At 44.2% G+C, this 23229-nt stretch overlaps 1 protein-coding gene across 21 annotated transcripts in view; it reads left to right on the forward strand.

Moving 5' to 3' along the window:
• Positions 1-23229, forward strand: part of RBFOX2 (RNA binding fox-1 homolog 2) — a 275113-nt gene that overhangs the window by 186260 nt on the left and 65624 nt on the right. For 20 of the 21 annotated variants that reach the window (XR_012906290.2, XM_075937907.2, XM_075937889.2 and 17 more), the window contains one exon: positions 20937-21161. Coding sequence is in view for 20 of the 21 variants with exons in the window: in XM_075937907.2 (XP_075794022.2) it covers positions 20937-21161 (225 nt within the window). In the remaining variant the exon portion in view is untranslated. Of the gene's footprint in view, positions 1-12515; positions 12662-20936; positions 21162-23229 lie in introns of all 21 variants that reach the window. The other variant, XM_089781497.1, reaches the window with a different exon arrangement.

Genomic DNA, 23229 nt, shown 5'->3' on the forward strand with positions numbered 1-23229 from the left:
TGACTTTTGGGGTGTGCCAGTCATAACAGATTTTGGGATGTTAAATATCGATTAACTGAGTAGATTAACCTCATGAATTCTTATTGGTTACTTGCCTATTCTACAGTCCCCGGGCATAGGGCTGGGAACCAGTGTGCTCCGGCCCCACTCCCGAGGAGCCCCTTGAAACCCTGCTCCGCTGCCTCTCTATCAGAGGCAGCCATGCGGGGTGCCAGGCGGGAGCTGGTCTGTGAGGGGAGCCAGTTGTGAAAAACCAGCTCTTCTCACTGCTTGGCTGCCTATAACCCCGTGCTGCTGCCTCTGTATCAGAGGAAGGTGGCAGCAGCCTCTGTCGGGGGAGAAGGGTCTGAGCTCCCAGATCCAGCGTGAGCCAGAACTGAGTTTTGCTGCCTACCTGCTTGGCTCCTAATACACTTTAAATGCAAAGCTGCAGCAGGGGTATGTCCTGGACCTGGCATCAGCCAGGACTGAGCCGGGCTGCTGGCCAGCCTGCTAAAAATATTACTGGCAATGGGTGGAGGGAGGGGGGAATGTGTATAGTCTATAGCATTAACCTATAAGCTTTTGCTTATCGGTTAATCATCTACATTATTACATCTCTAAATAGATTTCGTAGGTGAGGTGGTTGAAGTAGAGTTCAGCAGCAGTAGACCCAGAGTTTTGGAGTTCATCAGGGGAGGTTACCACTGGGAGACTGGGCAGAGGAAGGTATGACTCAGAGCACACATGTATTTTCAGCCTGATGATTAGGCTTAGTTCTTGGCTAGTACGTGTTAAACGTACATGTATATTTTTCAAATCTTGACTATATCCACGAGGATGTCTTTCCACAGGTACTGAGAGCCTCTTGATTAACCTGTCCATTTAAACACTGAAAACTTGTATTTGTGCATAGGAAGAGAATCGAGGTTGATTAGTGTTGGGAACAGTGACTGTCAGGGTGTTTGCTGTTTTTCAGGTTCTTGAAAATAAACATCCCTCTTTTCTTCCTTTCCCACAGCAGGAGGGGTTTGGTTTTCTTCCCTACAATGTGTTTAAAAAAAACTCCAGGGGTTAAATTTCATATCTCAAATTTCTTTTGCCTGTCTCTCTCAGAATTTTTCAGACCTATACATCCTCATGGTGTTCTGAAAAACCAAGGCTAGCACCAGTGAGTTCTGTTGGGTATACAAGGCTCAGATGAGCTCAAGCATTTTTACCACCATGTTATTCACCATTAGATGGTAAAAATGCATGTATATGTTGGCACCTTCTGTGAACTATAGCTTCCGTTGGTGCTCTCATGAGTGGGACTGCACCTACTGTGAATTACGGGCCTGAAAAATCCCAGTGTAAAGACAGCTGCTGTGATGAGAACAAATGTCCGAGCCTTCAAACAAAAGAATTCATAATACTGTGGCACTGGTAATATCTGCCTGTTACACAGTGCTTTACAAAGGAGGTCAGTATCATTTTCTTTCTTTCTGTCTGTCTGTTGGAACTGAGGCACAGAGGTGCCTGGGGTTCATCAGCTGGCCAGTGGTAGAGCTCAGAATAGAATCCACATTGCCCAAGTACCAATTCAGTATTCTCTCCTGTCTCCTTTTATCCAATGCAGTTTAGTGCTGGTGAAAAGTACTAGAGGGACAGCCTTGAGTGCTGAAGACCTCTTGTTTATGGAACAGATATGGTAGCAGTGCAAGCTCTCCATCTAACTCTGAGTAGTGTTCGCTTTCCATGTTTTAGTCAGTCCTTGCCCTGTGCTTGAAGTGTTAGCAAGGGAGCAGTTGTGGTTATGTTTTTGTGTTGTGGATACAAGCCAATGAAGGACAAAACTGAGAGTTAATTTTGGTAACACGTGTATACATTGTCATTCTGTGATGTAGTGGGGGTGCTGTCTGCTCTGTAACCTGGTGTTCCCCTGTGCTGTGATGTATGATTCCCACTGACTCACCCCACATGTGTATTGGCAGTACAAAGGGAAGGAGGTGGAGACAAACTCCTGGTTTGGGGGCAGGGTCTGGGAGCGAGGCAGTTGCTGGCTGGGAAACATGAAGGAAACAGCCGAAGCTGAGGGCTGAGGGTCTAGGTGGGGCAAGGGACTCCCTAACCCAAAGGGTCTGAGGCATACTGGCCCTGACTCCTGTAACCACATCATGTCTATGCTGTGCTGTATCCTGGAGGAGCAATAAATCCTCTCTGTTCTGCTGGCTGCCGGAGTCTGTTCTTGCTGCTACGGGAGTGCAGGATCGGCAGGGAACCCCGACTCACCGTCACGCATTACAACAGAGTTGTTAAAGCTGAATTCAGGACCCTTATGTTCCCCCATCTCTTTGTACCTACCCCACTGAACAACTGGTGACAGATTTTGAACAACAAGAAGAACCATTTTGAAATAGTGTTATAGAGACAAAAGGTTTTGTATCTCATTTCAAATCCCCTGAGTCCATCCATTTTCCCTGGTATGGGGCTTTGTGGTAGGTATGAAGAGTTCAACTCTTCAGGGCATCTGGGATAGGTGACTGGCTGCAGGTGGGACTAGGATGTTAAGGACTAGTTGACTATCCGATAAGTAAATGCGTATCAGATAGTTGAATCAATTAGTCACTTCTCCCCCACCCCTCTTTGCTGCCTGTATAAGATCATAGAATCATAGAATAATAGGACTGGAAGGGACCTCGAGAGGTCATCGAGTCCAGCCCCCCGCCCTCAAGGCAGGATCAAGCTCCGTCTACACCATCCCTGACAGATGTCTATCTAACCTGTTCTTAAATATCTCCAGAGAGGGAGATTCCACCACCTCCCTTGGCAATTTATTCCAATATTTGACCACCCTGACAGTTAGGAATTTTTTCCTAATGTCCAATCTAAACCTCCCCTGCTGCACTTTAAGCCCATTACTCCTTGTCCTGTCCTCAGAAACCAAGAGGAACAAATTTTCGCCTTCCTCCTTGTGACACCCTTTTAGATATTTGAAAACCGCTATCATGTCCCCCCTTAATCTTCTTTTTTCCAAACTAAACAAGCCCAGTTCATGAAGCCTGGCTTCATAGGTCATGTTCTCTAGACCTTTAATCATTCTTGTCGCTCTTCTCTGTACCCTTTCCAATTTCTCCACATCTTTCTTGAAATGTGGCGCCCAGAACTGGACACAGTACTCCAGCTGAGGCCTAACTAGTGCACAGTAGAGTGGCAGAATGACTTCACGAGTTTTGCTTACAACACACCTGTTGATACAACCTAGAATCATATTTGCTTTTTTTGCAACAGCATCACACTGTTGACTCATATTCAACTTGTGGTCCACTATGACCCCTAGATCCCTTTCCGCCATGCTCCTTCCTAGACAGTCGCTTCCCATCTTGTATGTATGGAACTGATTGTTCCTTCCTAAGTGGAGCACTTTGCATTTTTCTTTATTAAACCTCATCCTGTTTACCTCTGACCATTTCTCTAACTTGCTAAGGTCATTTTGAATTATGTCCCTATCCTCCAAAGAAGTCGCAACCCCACCCAGTTTGGTATCATCTGCAAACTTAATAAGAGTACTCTCTATCCCAATATCTACATCATTGATGAAGATATTGAATAGTACGGGTCCCAAAACAGACCCTTGAGGAACTCCACTTGTTATCCCTTTCCAGCAGGATTTAGAACCGTTAACAACAACTCTCTGACTACGGTTATCCAGCCAATTATGCACCCACCTTATCGTGGCCCTATCTAAGTTATATTTGCCTAGTTTATCAATAAGAATATCATGCGAGACCGTATCAAATGCCTTACTAAAGTCTAGGTATATGACATCCACCGCTTCTCCCTTATCCACAAGGCTCGTTATCTTATCAAAGAAAGCTATCAGATTAGTTTGGCATGACTTGTTCTTCACAAACCCATGCTGGCTATTCCCTATCACTTTATTACTTTCCAAGTGTTTGCATACGATTTCCTTAATTACCTGCTCCATTATCTTCCCTGGGACAGACATTAAACTGACCGGTCTATAATTTCCTGGGTTGTTCTTATTCCCCTTTTTATAGATGGGCACAATATTTGCCCTTTTCCAGTCTTCTGGAATCTCCCCTGTCTGCCATGATTTTTCAAAGATCATAGCTAAAGGCTCAGATACCTCCTCTATCAGCTCCTTGAGTATCCTGGGATGCATTTCATCAGGACCTGGTGACTTGCTGACATCTAACTTTCCTAAGTGATTTTTAACTTGTTCTTTGTGTATCCTATCTTCTAAACTTACCCTCTCTCTGCTTGTATTCACTACGTTAGGCACACCTCCAGACTTCTCGGTGAAGACCGAAACAAAGAAGTCATTGAGCATCTCCGCCATTTCCAAGTTCCCTGTTACTGCTTCTCCCTCCTCACTAAGCAGTGGGCCTACCCTGTCCTTGGTCTTCCTCTTGCTTTTAATGTATTTATAAAAGGTCTTCTTGTTTCCCTTTATGCCTGTAGCTAGTTTGATCTCATTTTGTGCCTTTGCCTTTCTAATCTTGCCCCTGCATTCCCGTGTTGCTTGCCTATATTCATCCTTTGTTAGTTGTCCTAGTTTCCATTTTTTATATGACTCCTTTTTTATTTTGAGATCATGCAAGATCTCCTTGTTAAGCCAAGCTGGTCTTTTGCCATATTTTCTATCTTTCCTACACAGCGGAATTGTTTGCTTTTGGGCCCTTAACAACGTCCCTTTGAAATACTTCCAACTCTCCTCAGTTGTTTTTCCCTTCAGTCTTGCTTCCCATGGGACCTTACCTACAAGTTCTCTGAGCTTATCAAAATCTGCCTTCCTGAAATCCATAACCTCAATTGTGCTGGTCTCCCTTCTACCTTTCCTTAAGATCATGAACTCTATTATTTCGTGATCACTGTCCCCTATACTGTCTTCCACTTTCAAGTTCTCAACTAGTTCCTCCCTATTTGTTAAAACCAAATCCAGAACAGCTTCTCCTCTGGTAGCTTTTTCAACCTTCTGAAACAGAAAGTTGTCTCCAATGCAGTCCAGAAACTTATTGGATAGCCTGTGCCTCGCTGTGTTAGTTTCCCAACATATGTCTGGATAGTTGAAGTCTCCCATCACCACCAAATCTTGGGCTTTGGATAGTTTTGTTAATTGTTTAAAAAAGGCCTCATCCACCTCTTCCACCTGGCTAGGTGGCCTGTAGTAGACTCCTAGCATGATATCACCTTCGTTTTTTACCCCTTTTAGCTTAACCCAGAGACTCTCTACACAGCTATCTCCTACGTTCATCTCCACTTCAGTCCAAGTGTGTACATTTTTAATATACAAGGCAACCCCTCCTCCCTTTTTTCCCTGTCTGTCCTTCCTGAGCAAGCCGTACCCTTCCATACCAATATTCCAATCATGCGTCCCATCCCACCAGGTTTCTGTAATACCAATGATATCATAGTTGTATTTATTGGTTAGCAATTCCAGTTCTTCCTGCTTATTACCCATACTTCTCGCATTTGTATATAGGCATCTAAGATACTGATTTGATCTTGCCTCCCTGTTGTGCCCTGACCCTCCTTTCTCCTTGCCATTATAGGCCGTAGTCCCCCCCATTTCCAACCCATCTCCCAGTCCCGCACATTCAGCACTTACCTGTGGGCTTTGCTCACCTGCCCCCGACAAACCTAGTTTAAAGCCCTCCTCACAAGGTTAGCCAGTCTGTGTCCACAGATAGAGGCAGCAAAGGGGGGGGGGGGGGGGTACTTCAAAGCAGCAGCGCCACACACAGCCTGGTAAGGGCTCTGTGTGGCATTACAAAGCAGCAGTGCTGCATGGAGCCCCGGGGTCAGTGCGGGACTCTCTGCTGGGGCCTCTTGTACATTTCAAAGCTGGGATGCTGCGTGCAGTCTGGGGCCAGCGGGCAGTCCCACTGGCTCGGGCTCCACATGGAGTTCCAACTTTGAAATGCACAAGCGCCCCTGCTGGGGCTCTTGTACATTTCAAATAAGTCACGTGTAAGTGCCTGTCGAGTAGTCGATGGAAATTCCATTGACTATTCAATTAGTAAATTAACCGATATTTAACATCCTTAGGTGGGACTGCAGGTATGCTCTCAGTATGAACATGTAAATGGTAAATATTGCTTCTTGATTTTGAATCCTATATTAATGAGATAGTTGAAAGGCCTCTCTTTGGAGTTTCAAATGTGGGTAGTAGGGATGTTAGAACATAGTCATTTAAACAATTAAACAATAACAATAATCCTAGGCTTACTGGTTAATCAAAACGAGTACACACACACCTCCTTGCTGCCTCTGTATTAGCCAACTCCCAAAACCTGCTGGTTCCTGCAGAGCTGCCTGTCTCCCACACCCTGCTGCTTCCCACAGAGGCAACAGTTGGGGAGCAGGTGGGAACCAGTGCTCAGGGGGAGCTAGCTTAAAACCTAGCTCTCCACAAGCATTGTCTCTGTAGACCCTCCTCCCCCCGCCCTGCAGTGCTGCCTCTGTATCATGGGCATCAGTGTGGGAGCAGGTGAGATGCCAGAGCAGCCTCTGTCCAGGGTGGGCCCGAGCTTGCTGCAAACAGAGGCTACTCCATGGGTTGCCAGAGCAGCCTCTGTTCACAGGGAGCTCTGGCCTCCCACAGACAGGGACTGCTGCCTCCCCCCACTGCTGCCTCTGTATCAGAAGTGGCAGGCGGGAGCTGGTCTGTGCAGAGATCCAATTTTTAAACCGGCTCCCCTCACGGCCCGGCTCTGCCACCCGTCACTTGAAGGGGCTCCCTGGGAGTGGGGCCAGGAGCCAAGATTGCACTGACTGCCAGTCCCACCCCCTGGGGAGTATTTTAGTAACCATATAACCAATACATTTTTTGTGGCTACATGATTACTGAAATAAACTTTATCTAATGTCCCAAGTGCGTAGGTGGTGGCACTTGAATTATCTTTTTCCATCGTGACATCTGAAAGCTACTCAGAAGAGGCTTCTATTTCCATATGAAGTATCCAAGGCTGGAGTCCCCTGTCTAAAGCAATTTCATATGGGTTTCTTGAGAATAGCATAAGAGCTTCCTTCCTTCCTGTATGTACAGAGACAAGCTCCCACTTTTGCTCACTCTGTCTCGTTTCCCAGTTGGCCACCAAGCTGCTTTAAGGGTCTGAGAGACCAATGGAGTTTGAGCAACACCGTGCCACTATGGATTTTGAGGTAGTAGGGCTGCAGACAGGAATGGGATGTTTGTCCGTTTGTTTATTAGTTCCTGACATTTCCCCAGAAAAGAGGAGAAGGAAAAAGGAAGAGTGTCTGAATCTGAGCTGATATCATGGGTATGCGAGGACTTATCCTGGGGAGAAGGGAGTTACATAATTTAGGTTAGCTCTCCTTTCTTAGGTTTTTATTAGATATCAGAGACCTACATATAAAAGAAATGCTAAATAAGGCATTCTTTCACAATTTTCTTGACAGTTCTCTTGTTCAGATACAAAATACCTTTGTCAATGAGAGAGTGAATTTTTATTTTCCTTGCCCAACCAAAAAATAAAACAACCCCCCCTCCCGCCATCTGAGGCAAATGGGAGAGTAAAATATTGCAAGACTAAAATATGCAAGAACAAGTGATTCTTTTTGTTCCTTTTCATTGACTTCTCTGATTTTGTGGGCTTCCCTGAACATTGGAGTACATGCAAAAATTTTAAGGCCTTGTCTACACTGGCAAGTTTTTTCACCCAAAAATGTTTTTAGAGACAAAATCCAGAGAGTGTTCACATTGTAACGCAACAAAAGTTGTAACAAACGTTTAATTTTGGCAACAAAAAACTTACACCTGCACAAGGGACTTTTGTGTCTCTGCTTCACTTTATTTTACTATCATGTAGTGTATTCTACAGTAGGTTTTCTTTTTTTTTCAAGTTTAAAGAACTCCAAGATATTTCCCACAATGCCTGATTAGTCACTTTGGCCAGCATTTTTAACTCCACTGCTTTGCAGCCATGAAAACAGATGTCCCTCTCCCACCTGCATGCCCCGGGAACTTTAAAATCCGTTTCCTGGTGTTTGGCTCATTGTGTAGCAGTCCTCATGGCGTTTTTTCTGGGAAACAGAGGTGATTATTACTCAAAACACTCTCCTGCTTGGAGCATCTCAGAGTGCTTGGATCTTATCATTGTGTGGGGATAAAGAATCATTGCAATCACAGCTGCAAGTGACTTGTAGGAAGTGGGACACGCATGGTCACACATTTTGGAACTCTGGCAGGTGTATCAGAAGGCGAAGGAGGCAAACAGCCAGTCTGGTGCTGCACTCAAAACATGTTGTTTTTATAAAGAACTGGATGCAGTCCTGGATGGAGACCCAATATCCACACCCAAGGAGAATATGGATACTTCCCATAGTGCAAAGTCAGAAACAGGAGACAGGAGTTATTGATGAAGTGATGGAAGCAGACGAGGAGGTGAAGCTCAATCTGGTAACAATCTGTGCACCAGGCAATGAGGAATTGTCCTCAAGTTCTGATGTTTGTGAGGACTCCCAGCAACTATACGTGGAGCATGACAGAAGGGAAGAGACGCACAGTCATGATGCAAGGGAAAAGATGCAGGGTAAGTTGCTGTGCAGGCTGGAATTTGTGTGACACAACTCACACTAATCGCTCTGGCCCCTATGGAAGCTTGAAATTATCCCGTGGGTTGGATGGGAATGCCTCACTCAGGATAAGCAGTGGGATGAGGTAGAGAAGCAACCCCAGCACACACAAATGTCAGCATCCTCATTGTCAAAGTGGTTCCTCCAAGCCCCCTGATATTGATAGCCACCCTATGGGCTCCTCGAACAACTCGAGTGTCTGGCTGTTCTATCTGTGTGTCCAGGCACTATGTCTCATTGTTCCACCCGCAGGCAAACACTTCACCCGTACTCTCACACAAATTATGTAAGCAACAGCATGCGGCCACTACCTTGAGGGTATGATCATTTGAAAGGTCCAGCCCACCATAGAGACCCCTCCATCTCCCTTTCAGACTGCCAAAGGCATATTCAGCAACCATGTGGCATTGGCTTAGCTGCTGTCTAGCTGCCCCATGTAAGGCTTCATGAGCCATGGCCGTCAGGGGCAAGCCGTGGCACCCAGGTACACTATGGGCATTTCCACATCCCTCGCTATAATTTTCTGGTCTGGAAAGAAAGTCCCAGCAAGCTGCTTTCCTGTTCCACTGTTGCTGAAGATGGTGCATCAGGCACCTTTCCCCACACCCCGCATTTATGTCTGTGAAATGCCCATGGTGATCCATAAGTGCTTGAATTACCATGGAGACGTATCCCTTATGACTGATGCAGTTGGAGGCGGGGGGGCGCTGCCATATAACGAGAATATGTGTGTCATCAATTGCCCTGCCATAGTTTGGAAAGCCCATTTCAGCAAAGCCAGCCACTATGTCATGCCCATTTCCCAGAGTCTCAGTCCTGTGCAGCAACATGCTAGTTATCTCCTCGCATACTTGCAGAAGTGCTACCCTGACGGTGGACTTCCCCACTCCACACTGATTTGCAACTGAACGGTGGCAATTGGGAATCGCCAGCTTCCACAAAGCAGCGGCAACGCGCTTCTCTGCTAAGAGAGCAGCTTTCGCTCAGATGTCCTTCCACCGCAGTTCAGGGGCCAGCTCAGCACACAGCTCCAGGAAGATTGCTTTGATCCTAAAGCTCTGTACCCACTGATCTTCATCCCGCACCTGCAAGACAGTGTGATCCCATAACTCACTTCCTTAGCACAAGTGCAATCCCTACTGTACACAGCTTATCCATGAGAGCCCAATGCGCTGCCACTTTGCTGCTATCCCTGTCACTCACATTGTCATCCACATCCAAGTCTTTGTCCTCTTCTATTACTCACATAAGTAGCTCTCCTGCAATGCATGATGTCCTAAGCACATTGAACACTACATGGGAGAGAAATCTGGGGTCCATGATTTTTCACAGCAGATGCTGGAATTTGCAGCAAGGACAAAGTTGCGTGAAAGTAAGCCGGAAGCCCAAGGAGGGCTGGGAAGCAAAGACGTGACTGACTGGATGTTTTTCATGTTCCCAAAATTCCTACTGCTATGTTGAGCATTGTCCCAGTGCTTAGCGCCTGACGGTGATGCCATCCACATTTCTTTGCCCTTTCCATCGACAGTGGAGCTAACAACATGGCCATGATATGTCGACAGTGGGTGGCAGAAAAACAGGTTTGACAAGTTTTCAATTTTTGCAACTTTTGCATATCAACAGCACTTTTGTTGCCAACCTTTCCAATGTAGACAGAGCCTAAGTCTCCTGCTTATATTTTGATTGGGTTTGAATAGTGCAGAATTTATAGGAAGATACATTCAAATGTTGAATCAGGAAGTTTTCTCTCTATATGTATTTGCACTAAATAACCTTAAGGTGGGTCTTTAAACAGGTTTAGTTAAACGAGTACAAGTTTGTGCTAGATGCTTTCTTTTTATCATTTTAAGAGTGCATTATTTTGGGTTAGCTTAATCCAATTAAAAATTATATGTATAAGCGAACCTCAAATTAAAACAAGAATATTTACACACAAATTGTACCTGGTTAACAAAAAATGAACCAAACTGGTTCAAAAACCACACCTTTAGTTATGCTTCTGCCAGCCTGTGTATGGACAAGGCATGGGATAGTCAATTATTTTTTTGTCAAGGTCAAAATGTCTTGGTAAGATATAGTCAAGGTCTGGACTCCAGATAAGTTTTTTCACACCACAAATGCCACTATTTAGTGACCACGTACTATGCCATGCGATATACCTGCAATATGCAATGCAAAATATATTTTTTTACAGCTACAAATGAAAAATAAAATCAAACCACTTTGTAACCTAAAAATAACTTCCAAGAAAGATTAAATTTACCTGAGACTTTGAGAAAGTACGTGGATAAAGTGTCAAACAGATACAAATATTCATGTGCTTCATTCTGTAGTCCCATTTGATGACCCCACTTTTAACAACAGCCACAGCCTCTACCAATTAAACACACTGGTCGACCCTTTGGCAAAATAAGGGACAGTTTGCTTTTTTTTAAATACATGTTTTTCAGTGTCAACTTTCCTCTTTTGTCATTTTAAACACACTGACTGCACAGTTGAAAGCACTGGAGGTGGGACTACCTTGGCTCACTTTGCAGTTCTTGGAACACTTCTTCACTCTGAAGCCCTGAGTGCCAGTGTGTTTCCCAGCGAGGCTGAAGGAGTCAGGGAGGAAGACGCACAAGAGTTTCTCCTTGCCCCAAGGGTAGAAGATAGGGAAGAGTAGAGCTGCTGGAAGTCACTGAACTCTTTCCTTTTTCCTGTAAAAATGGCACTTGATGAGGGCACGGCCAGAGAGCACCACCTGCTTCTTGCATCAGCCCAGATTGTTTTTTCCCTGGCTCCCAATCAGAAGAGGTGTCCCCAAGATGGGAAATATGCAGTCTCAGCAGCTTGGCTGGGATTGTGGACATTTTCATTGCAGGGTCTGTGAATAATTCAGAGGTGCCATTTTAGATTTTGCTTGGGGTGGTAGGTAGCATTCCAAGGGCTACTTGGCTGTCAGCCCCAGGCATCCAGGCTCCTACCATCATGGCTTAATTTCAGCTGCACCAGATTGGAGCTGGATAAATGTTTGGTGTCAGTCCCCGCAATACACGAGGTTCGAAGGGATGCCGGAAAGAATGAGATCATGACTGGAAGTTCAAAAAAATAAAAACTGATTTTATTTTGATGAGGACTCTGGTGCCTAATGACTGTAAACTTAGTCACATGCGTGGGCGCCAGACAATCATCAGAATGAAAAACAAACAAATCATCAAACAATATAAAACAATTCCCTGAGGCTTTTCTAAATCATAATAATTCCCAATAACTGCCCAGGGTTTAGAAACAGTCGAATTCACACTGGTGTTGTTCATAAGTCTAACTATTTACACTATATTACACAAAGAACAGTTAAAACCCTTAACAACCACTATTAGAAGAACTAGCACAATAACTCTTAAACTACTTTTACTTGATAGGCAATGAGGGCAACTCAAAAATCAATTGGGATGGGGATAATCGTGGGGGAGAGGGGTTATACCGATTCTGAAGACAGCAGGAACACGAGTACCAGCCACATGCTCACAAACTGTCTCCACTCAGGTCGACCAACTCAAGGTACGCTCAAAAAGACTCGAGAGCGGGGGGTGCAAGGCGACTGGGTGATCAGGCCAGGCGTTGACACGATGTGATCCCCAGTTGGGGGGGTTTGCCTGCCTGCTTTATTGCCTGAGGACTTATCATCCCATAGGTTGGTTTTTGCCGCAATGGGTGGAGAGAGCAGGCCTGACCACAAGTCAGCCCATTGGCTGATCTTTCACTGCAGTGGGTGGAGCGAGCAGGGGAAGATCAGTAATTTACATGCCCTTATATGGGAAGTGCTCCACCTCACAGACAGAGCCCCCTATACCAGCCTTTGAGGTATGACAGGCTATGGCTCTCCTGCGACGGGCAGCAAATGTTGATGTTCTGTCTCGGACATTTGGGAACCCTGCTGTGTTTTCTGCCAGGCTGAAGCACTGGTTCCAGAGAGCCTCCAGTGGGGCTGAAGGTCTAAGTCCCAGCATGTCTTCAGTGGAGGATTATCCCCACAGGAAGCACACCTGGATTTGGGGTGAAGCGTCACCAAGAATCAGCACTTCAGCCCCCATAAAAGGTCTGTTGGAACTGAAGCACCTTCTCCTCCTCCCCACTTCCCTCCCACGGTCCCACGGGGCTGAAGTCATGAGCCTCAGTGTGCATCCGGTGGGACTGTAGCTTTGAATCCTGGTGCATCTTTGATGGGGTTTTAGCCTCATGGGAAGCTTACCTGAAATAAGGGCTTCAGCCTTGTATGAGCCATGGGGGGGATTGAAACACCTTGCAGAGCTGAAGCTGTGAGCTCTGGCACACCTCCATTAGAGCTGACGTCCTGAGTGCCCGCACACTCCCAGCCTATTAACAACTCCTGGCCAAGGCCCTAATTTCAGGAAGAGACCGGGAGAGTTGGTGTCACCTTTATGGAGGCAGACACAATCTCTGGCCTCTCTTGTTGCAGTGTAGCTGGCTTATGCCACAAATACTCTGCACTTTCTTTGGCTTCTTTTCTTTAACAAGTAGTGAAATTTGAAAGCATGGATTGCATTAGTGGACTCCTCTGCTAAGATATTTTACTTCTGACTTCACACCAAAAAAAAAGAGACTTTGACAAGGAAGTGTCCTGCTTCTGTCTCTTCAAGAAGAAACTGGTTGAAGATCATCTTCTGGCAAACACCTCCTAGCTTATTTCACCAAGGAACTGCATGGTCAGATTCTTAATTAGTTTTACTCACCATTACTTAATCCATAAGACAGGAAGTATAACACTGGGCTTCATTCCTATCACACGTTACCATTAATTCAACAGTTCTGTAGACAACATCAGTAGATTGGAAAGCTGTCATGTGCTTAGTGCCTTCCTCTGTGGGCTTGTCTTCTAGATCCAGGTTCTGTTTGTTCTCCATGTCTAGTCTGTTCTCCAGGGCAAAGAAGTAAAGAATAAATAATTATTGCATGGAACACACTAGTCTTTACAAATGTGTATTTACCTCAAGTTAACAATCCGTTACCACAAGTAAAAAGGTTAGTATAGACGGTACAGTTGAGAAAAGTGCCTTGACTTTTGCTTGGTGGCTTCTTTTGTTTTGCTTGGTTGGTGTTTTTTAAACCCTATTACTTCTCAGGACATAAGTCAACCAACCATTACCTGAGAGGAAAAGGAGACTTCCTCCAAGGGTAGGTTATTCACAGAAATTCTGTGTACCTTCCTAAAGCGGATGATGCTGTCTACTGTCATACAGGGTACTGGACTAGGTAGGCAATTGATCTAATCCAGTATGACATTTTTATGGGCTTCTCTAAACACACAAGTTGTACTCCTTCAATTATACTCGTATAGTTAAAGTGGTGCAAGCTCCCTAGGATAGTCACAGGTATAAATGTGCTTAAATCGGGATAACTTATCCTCATACAGGAAGGGGCATGAACTGTACTGGTGTAAGGCGTAGTTGTACCAGCGTAAATGTATTCACCCTATAGCTTGTACTATTTCAACAACAAAAATCACACCACTGACCAAAATGGTAGTACTAGTATAAAAATGTGCTTAGACCAGGCCCATATTTTTTTAGTAGTTATGCTCCATTTCAGTGTCATGATGTTGGATCACCACCTGCTGACTGCCAAAGGAATTTACCTAATTAATATTTCAGTGGCGAATTAAGTACTTTAATAAATATTCAAAGGAATGTCCCAGGCTCCACATCTTTATTAGGTATTACATTTCTGTAAAGACTAATCTATGCCCACTTTTTACTATGATTTAACTAAATCTGCAACTGTAAGCAATACCAGTGTGAGCTGGTGCAAGTGTGCCATCATGGGGTTTGAGCAATTAAACTAAATCAGATTTTTAAAATTTTAGTTACGTTGGTTTTAAAAAAAATGATGTGAAGACAAGCTCTAAATTGGGGAGGAGGTGACTGTTCTTTGAGTTCCATCCAATAGGCTTCCAGAGAGCTAGGCACTAGATCAGGCCACATCTTATAAGGCAAGAGGACTAAGTGCAAGCTGTAAATGGAGCCCCTGCATCTAGTTATATGAATCCCATGTCCCTTTTGTGCTCTAGCCACTGTCTCAATTACATTTCTGAACAGAGACTCTGCTTTGAGAGATGTTCCCCATATCTTTATGGGAGTGAGGTCTTCACAAGTGGATGTGTGCTGGTGAATCAGATGCAGGAATCTGTTCATCTCTTTTGTGAGGAGAGTTGGTTTGAATCCCTGCCTGGTTGAATTAGGGGAAGAAAGCAGAATTTTTTCTTACTCTGTACTGCAGGGTGTACACTACCTTACACTGCTTTTTCTTTAGTTATGTTTGCTAAGCTACCACTGCACTTGGAGGGCTTGTTGCTATATGTGAGCAACACTTCCCTGTTTGGCTAGTCTGGGATGGCGGCTGTTGTCTGCAGAAGAGAGTTTGAAACATTCTGTTGTTGACAAGACCCTCCAGACAGAGCCAGATTGTAGAGAGGATGGGTAGGCAATGCAGTTTCAGTCCATCCATCCACATCTCTCTTCCTGTTCGTGGTTGTCAGGAAGTTTGCATGTCTTTATTTTGTTCAGACTTGGGAAGTGGGAGAATCAGTTTGCTTAAATGCTGCTGTGAGATTTGTTTTTTACATGTTGGGAGGGAAAGTGAGGAGCCCAATCCTGGCAATTGCTGTATTTGATATGTAATTTCAGGTCTTGATGGTGTTCCCTGTACTATGTGCTGTAGTTTAAAGATGTAAAGTGTTCTGTATGTGCTAGGAATGAGTAATAGTAAAATAATGGAACAACTATTAAGACGTGAAGTTCACTAACCGTCTGATGATAACAGGACAATAATGATACTTATGGATAGTGTAATAGGAGGTATTCCTAGTGAGGACAGAGAATAATACAAAGAGATCCAACTAAATTAGAATTATGGGCAGAGAATAATGAGTTTAAACTAAAAATGTGCAAGTAAATACATCTGAAGAAGAAGAAGAATCTGAAATACAAATATTCAGTGGGAAGGAGTAATGTGGATAAGAATACTGGTGAAATATAGTAAGAAACATCAAACTAAAAATGAGTTGGCAATAGTGTGGCAGCAGAATAAACCCATGTGGCTCTGGGACAGTCTCCTCTGGTCTGTACTGTATTTATCACCAGAAATTGATTGAAAAATGTTAGGACATTCAGAGAAGAGAAGTAAAAATGGTCATACTTGAGTTTATGAGGTGTGATCAAGAGCTAAATATATATGTATTGTCTAAGCATCAACTAAGGCTAGAAGGGACATAACATAAGAACGGCCATACTGGGTCAGACCATCTAGCCCAGTATCCTGTCTGCCAACAGTGGCCAATACCAGATACCCCAGAGGGAGGAATCACAACAGGTAATCTGCACATGATCCCACTCCTGTCACCCATTTCCAGACAAACAGAGGTTGGGGACACCATTTCTACCCATCCTGGCTAATAGCCATTGATGGACCTAACCTCCATGAATCTATCTAGCTCTTTTTTGAACCCTGTTAAAGTCCTAGTCTTCACCACATCCTCTGGGAATTTCATTTGGTGACTCCTAGTTTTTATATTGTGGGAATAAATAAATAACTTTTCCTTACTCACTTTTTCTACACCAGTCATGATTTTATAGACCTCGATCACATCCCCCCTTAGTCTCTTTTCTAAGCTGAAAAGTCTTTTTAATCTCTCTTCATACGGGACCTGTTCCAAACCCTAATCATTTTTGTTGCCCTTTTCTGAACCTTTTCCAAAGCCAGTGTATCTTCTTTAAGATGAGGCGACCACATCTGTATGCAGTATTCAAGATGTGGGCATACCATAGTTTTATATGGAGGCAATAAGATATTCTCTGTTTTATTCTCTATCCCTTTTTAAATCATTCCTAATATTCTATTTGCTTTTTTGACTGCCGCTGTACACTGAGTGGATGTTTTCAGAGAATTATCCACAGTGACTCCAAGATCTCTCTTGTTGTAGCTAAGTTAGTCCCTATCATATTGTATGTATAGAATAGACATAGAATTTTCACCCTTAAAATGTTGAGAGTGACTATAAGTGGGAACGTTGTTATGTAGCATTGAACAAGTACAGGTAAGATGGGAGGAATGGAATAAAATTAAATTGAGGGAAACAACCTCTGAAAATGAAATTAGATTACGTTTGTGGGATAAGTCTCCTTGGGTCATTTTGAAATGCGATTAAATAAAATAATAGAATATGTCCTGGAGAAAACAATCCTGCACAATCAGAATGATAGATTGTGTGACCTAATAGGTCTTATTCATAGAATCATAGAAATGTAAGGCTGGAAGAGATACGTCTGGCCCCCTGTGCAGTGGCAGGGTCCAAGTTAACCTAGATCAGTGTTTCTCAATCTTTTTTTTTTAATAATGTACCCCCTTAAAAAATTATAAGTACCCCCAATAGCTACAGTTTAAAGACACACACATTTTTTTCCTAACATTGCAACACATTTGTTTAAACGACTTAATCATAGCTGGGCAGGTGATGAAATTTCTGGGTGTAAAAAGTACAAAAAGAATAAAGCGCTGTAAAACTTAAAACAAAAATTAAGTTTTCTCCAAATTTTAATTGTGTTGATGTACCCCCCAGACTTCTCTCAAGTACCCCTAAGGGTACTTGTACCACTGGTTGAGAAACACTAACCTAGACCAATGGTTCTCAAACTGTGGGTTGTGAGAGACTCCAAAGTGCACCAAGACTCCCTTTGAATTGGGTCATGAAAATTGGCTTAGACTTGCTGGGACTAAAGACTAAGGTCCAATGTGCAGGGCTGAAGCCAAAGACCCAGGGACTTCAGCCCTGGGCAGCAGGACTAAGGTTATAGGACTGCCTGGGGCTGAGCCCTTGAGCTTTAACTGTGACTTCCCTGTCTGGAGTGGAGGGATTCAGGTGGGCTCAGGCTTTGATTCCCCCCATTCCCCCAGGAAAGGGAGGATCATGAAGTAATTTTTGTTGTCTGAAGGGGGTCACCATGCAATGAAGTTTGAGATAGCCCTAGACTATCCCTGACTAGGATTGCCAGATGGTCTTCCAAAAAATACCAAACATGCTAGCTAAAAATTTGTCGAGCAAAAAAAAAAAAAAAAAAAAAAACCACTGCCACGAACACACATGCTATGTTTAATACTTAACTTTATTATAAACAGCCTTCATCCTACACCAGCTCTATGAAAAGAGGCTTAGAAGTAATTGTGCAAATGTGCATGCTATTTTCATTGTTTTCTATTCCACTAAAGCTAAGGCTATAGAAGAATTTAGGAGAACTCCTTTTTATCCTGCAGCTGAAATGACTGTAGAGAATTCCCAGCACTGATCGTGCCCCACCTCCCAGCCACTCCTCCCGCCCCCGCTAGGTTTCTGGGCTTCTGATGCGCCCAGAGCGGCTATCACGGCCCCACCTCCCAGCTGGGACTCCCAGGCTGGGAGGTGTGGCCACGATTGGAGCTGGGAGCCTGTGATTGTGCAGAAGCCTGGCGGGGAGAGTGGCTGGGACTCCCAGCTACTCCTCCCGCCCCTTCCAGGCTTCTTTGCAATCACAGGCTCCCAGCGCCAATCGTGGCCCCGCCTTCCAGCTGCTTCCCACGCCAGGCTTCTGTCCGGTGCACAGCTGGAAAAATCAGAAAATACCAGACACTGTACGTGTCCGGTATTTTCTGATTTTTTTTTTTACCAGACAGAGAGCGCAAATACCGGACTGTCTGGTAGAATACTGGACACCTGGGAACCCTATCCCTGACAGGTGTTTGTCCGACTTGTTTTTAAAATCAATCTAATTAGCATTCTGTTTTCAGTGTTAGAGTGAAAGCTGGTCCAGTGAAAAATAAATAAGTTAGTAGTTTCAGATTCTGCACCTTCCCCAGAGTCCTGCTGCCAATTTTTGTAATTCTATTTTTGCTTCTGTTTTAAAAATGGAGAAACCTACAGATATGGGGAACTGACCTGAACCGGGGAAACAGGGAAACCAACTATAAATAGCTGTTAAATACTCACAATAAATAAACTGAAGGAGTATTAACATTACTTTTCTCTAAATATTCTGTTATGATAATCTTTCTCTCTCATGATGACCGGTTTAAAAAAATTCTAGGCCAAAGCATAATTTAGTTCTGGTGTCTATTTAAAATCTTCATTTAAAAATAAAGTCTTCAGGCCTATCTTCATTAAAAAAAAAATAAAACTTGCTTGTTGTTTCATTTCACTAAATAGGCAAAGACAGGAATCTTGTCAGGTTTGGGAAACCAATTGGAATAGAGATGAAAGCATGGTGAGGCTACCATTCTTCTTGGTTCTTGAGGGGAACATTGCATTGTACAGAAAAAAAATTTCTGAAAAAAATACACTGAAAAAAATTATAGTGATATTCTAGTAGCTGCCAACAGTGGTGCAGCCATTTTCTTGGCATGGGGTAAAAATGTCTGAGCGCTGTCTATGAATTTAACAGTGCTGTGGCTGCATTGCTGCTGACAGTTGGCAGTACTGGGCTGGACTATGCCTACTATTTTTTCTTTTTTTGATAAGGCCTCTTGATAAGAGTTCTTTTTCTGCAAGCAACAGTGCTTCTATGCAGCTTTGTGTAGGGATTCAGTAAGTAATGGCTGCAGCTCTGCACTGCTAAATGGTTTTGAATGCCCTTCCCTCACCTTCCCAGCTACAGTCTTGCATGATCATGTGGCCTGCAGGGGACACAGGCCAGATATACTAGTGTCAGAACAAATTTGGGATTCAGCCAATATCTGAATGACCGGTGTTAGCTGGAGGTGCATTGAATTTATCATCGTTTCATTCACCCTGAAATGGGAGCTGCAGGCATTTTGATAAATGGATTGAAAGATTTGTCCCGTTTCAGTGGAGCTCCCTTCAGTGTCTCCATATTCTTAGCTGAAAGACTACTTTATAACTTCCTGCAGCAATTACCCCTTGGTGAATCCCTTCCCAACAGAGGTTCCTCTGCCTCATCTAGTGACAAAACTAGTTTTCATTTTTGTCCATTGATTTAAGCATAGCACTATTACAACAGTCTTTTCTACTTCAGAGTTGTGGGAGGAGGACCCATGTTTGGAGTAGCAGATGAAATTTAAAATCAGGATTACAGTACATTGACAGAGTTGAACGGCTTGTTCAACAGCTTGATTATTCCTTGGATTTTTCTGGTCAGGTGCAGGGTGTAATAGAAGCAGAGCAGTAGTCTAGTCTTGTAAGGTTAGAGAGACTTGAGTATTATGGAGCAATCTTCCTTTACACCAGGTAACTGAGTTCTTCCAGCCATGCTTTTCTCCCTTTTCTGAGGATATGTTGAGCCCTGACAGTTGGGCATAGTGGTTACAGAGTTGGGCAGAGTGGTCCTCTGGAGGCATGGCAGCGTGGGATTTTTACCCTCTTGGGGATACCCTTTGTCTGGTGCAGTATTTGTTTAATAGACAACCAGTTGGCATCAAACGGCGCCAAAAGCTGTTAAAAAGCCCATTGTCCTAGCACAGAGATCTCTGTGGGATGCCTTGAGCTGAGGGAGGAGTATAATTAGTGCCTTGTTTGAAGGTAGCGATGCTAATGATTGGGAGAGAGCAAGTGCTGCAGGCCTGTAGTCTCAATTCTCAGTTCCCCGTGGCTCCTGTCTGTCTTCTGAGGAGCAGGCAAGAAGCATGAATTCCAGTAATTGGGTAACTGGGTAATCTGTTTTGCACAGATCTGTCCTAGAACACAAATCTCTGCTTTTTGCTTTTACTGGTGTATAGAAGCAAGAAGTTCTGTCCTAGGCAGGGGTACTTGATGTGCTGCCTTGGGGGCGGGGGTAGGGGGAGGAGTGTCATGAGGATGCAGATGATCACAAAAAATATCCTAACAGAAGCTTGGAGAAGTGGGGTGCGCCAGCTAAGCACACTGGCATTTTATAGGCTTGAGGACTAATGCCAGCCTACACTGAAACACAGAGAGCACTCAGGAAAAGTCAGGGCCTTCTGTTCTACAGTTTGGGATTGAGAAGGAGATGCAGACCAGTCAGCTTCCAAAGATACACCTGGCTTGGCTTAGTTAGGGCTTGTGATATTTCAAGGGTGTGTAGGTCCTCAGTCACAAATATGACACCTTCATTCTACCTAGGATCAGCAAAGCTGCCAAAGCAGACTTCAAAAAATGAGAATCCGTTGCTCTCAGGGGAGAAGGAGTGTTCCTTTCTGTATAAAACACAATGGAGGATGTGTTTGGGTGGAAGTTAGTGACGGTGAATTGGATATTTACCTGGGCTGGATTGCATACCTGCTTGCTGTTAGATTGAGGTGCTAGTCCATCATTTGTAGATATTAAATCCATTTTCTTCTTTCCCTTTCTCCAGGGTAACCAGGAGCCAACAGCCACTCCTGATGCAATGGTCCAGCCATTCACCACAATCCCATTCCCACCACCCCCACAGAATGGGATCCCCACAGAGTACGGGGTGCCACACACTCAGGACTATGCAGGCCAGACCAGCGAGCACAATCTGACACTCTACGGAAGTACGCAGGCGCATGGAGAGCAGAGCACGAACACGCCCAGCACACAGAATGGATCTCTTACGGTACGCACAGCCATTGCAGAGTGGGAAAACAATACATATCGTTCATATAGTGCTTTTCCTGAAATTATTTTTAGATTAGATTACCTGATGGCTCTTTTCCATCCCTAATGTCTCACAAGCCTATAGATCATGGGTGTGTGTGTGTGTGTGTTTGTTGCTCAACAAGTTTTGCTGCTATTGGCGGAGAGGACCTAAGGGTTTCTCAAAAATCAAAAAGGGTGCATGATGCCAAAAAGTTTGGGAAACACTTCTATAGATAATGTCACTCTTATATCAGAGGCAGGCAACTTGTACCCCAAAAGTGAGAGAATTATGAAAAGTGTTCACATATGCACCAACCTTCCTTCAGATATGCTCTCTTAATAAATCTGTTTTTATGAAGAGAGAAATATCGCCTCTCCTGCAGCAATGCTTTATGGTGACTTTCATAAGCTTTGTGACTGAACAATAGTCCTACACCAACCATTCTGGGGATGTCCTGTCTTTACAAATGTGTTAACTACTTTGAGTTAATGGGCAATAAAAAAAAAAAGTGAAAACATGCACTAGAAGGCTGAAATTATAGGTAGGATTAGAATTAGTAGATACACATGAAATATCCCAGTTCAAGGAGATAATGGATGGGGAAGACATTTTGGCTTTTTGAAAATGGCCAGGTGTATAGGTGAAGCAAAGATGTGGACATATGCAGGAGACAACCTTTTGGCTGAACAACTTTCTTCCTTGTTCACTTTCATCTTCCCATAGCCTGGAAAAGAAACTGGACAACATGCTGGCAGATTATCCCAGGGAAAGCTTTATCCACCCCTTAAGCCACTTGCTAAGATTTAACTTCCTAATAAAGAGCCTTATGGTGAGAGGCCTCGGTGCAAAGGGGTGGATTTAATCTGCTAATGCTTTCAATTTTTCTTGTAGTTAGGTACTTGGCTGAAAGAGATTATTTTTTCTCCCTATAAATATGGAGCAAATTTAATGCTAGTGATTGGAAGGACTGATACAGTGCCAGCTCAAGCGTGTATGGATGCACAGCAAGTAGTACCCATGTCTCTGTGATGGGTCTTGGCTGCACTGATGACAGCATTGGTCTTGACCTTGAGATCTGCTTTGAACTATGGTGTTTGCAAGATAAATAGATTGTCTCACAACTGTACAGAAGGAAGAGTGTAAGCTTGGTTAAGTACATTGAATTCACTTCATATGGCACATGGCCAGTGCAAACCTAGTCAATGACAGATCATGACTAGAAATGGAACCGAAGACTGATGCAAGTCAAGTGAGAGTCATATAAATAACCTTTATGACACTGAGCTGTCCCAAGACCCATTCACCCAGTGAATGCAACATAGGAACTGGAATTTTAGTCTCCTGCCTGGCAATGCAAAGCAATACTAAGCGTTACCAGCTCAGTGTTGGAGTTGGATGTTGGGAAAGCACTGTAGATCTGCATGCCAGTGCAGAGTGCTTCCTAGCTTCTCCATGCCTTTGTTATTCCCATTAGGGATGTAAAATCCTGTTTAATTGGCTAACCAGTTAAACATAAACGGGGATGAGGGAGTGGAATGCCCAGCTGGAATGGCACTCTCTCCTTCCCCTGCAGGCAGGGACTGCTCTAGCCCTGCCAGAGCAGCCCCTGCCTGCAACCCCCTCCCCCTATCACCAGGCCCAGCACAGACAGACGCTGCTCCATGGGATGCCAGAGCAACCCCTGCCTGCAGGGTGCCCAGGCCCACTGCAGGCAGGGGCTGTGCTGGGGCAGCCCCTGTCCATGGCAGGTCCCCCTGCAGGGCTGCAGCAGCCACCTTCCTGCTGCAGTCAGGGAGCTGCTCCAGCTCCACTGGTTAACCTAAACCAGTAAACTTCACCCGGACACTAAGAATGGTTTGTTGCTTTTTTTAATGGAAATGAATGATGTGAGCCTTGACCCTGGACACAAGCTGCTGCCAACCCTCTTGTTCCTCTTCCATATTAGGAGCCATCTACATTGCATTGCAGGGAAGAGCTCTGTGTTTCATCGACTAATACAAGCTCCAGAGAGCCAAAGGAATGAGAATAGGAGTCCGCTTATGTG

This window comes from Pelodiscus sinensis, chromosome 1, assembly GCF_052426305.1.
Source record: "Pelodiscus sinensis isolate ZL-2025 chromosome 1, ASM5242630v1, whole genome shotgun sequence".
NCBI classification, from domain to species: Eukaryota; Metazoa; Chordata; order Testudines; family Trionychidae; genus Pelodiscus; species Pelodiscus sinensis.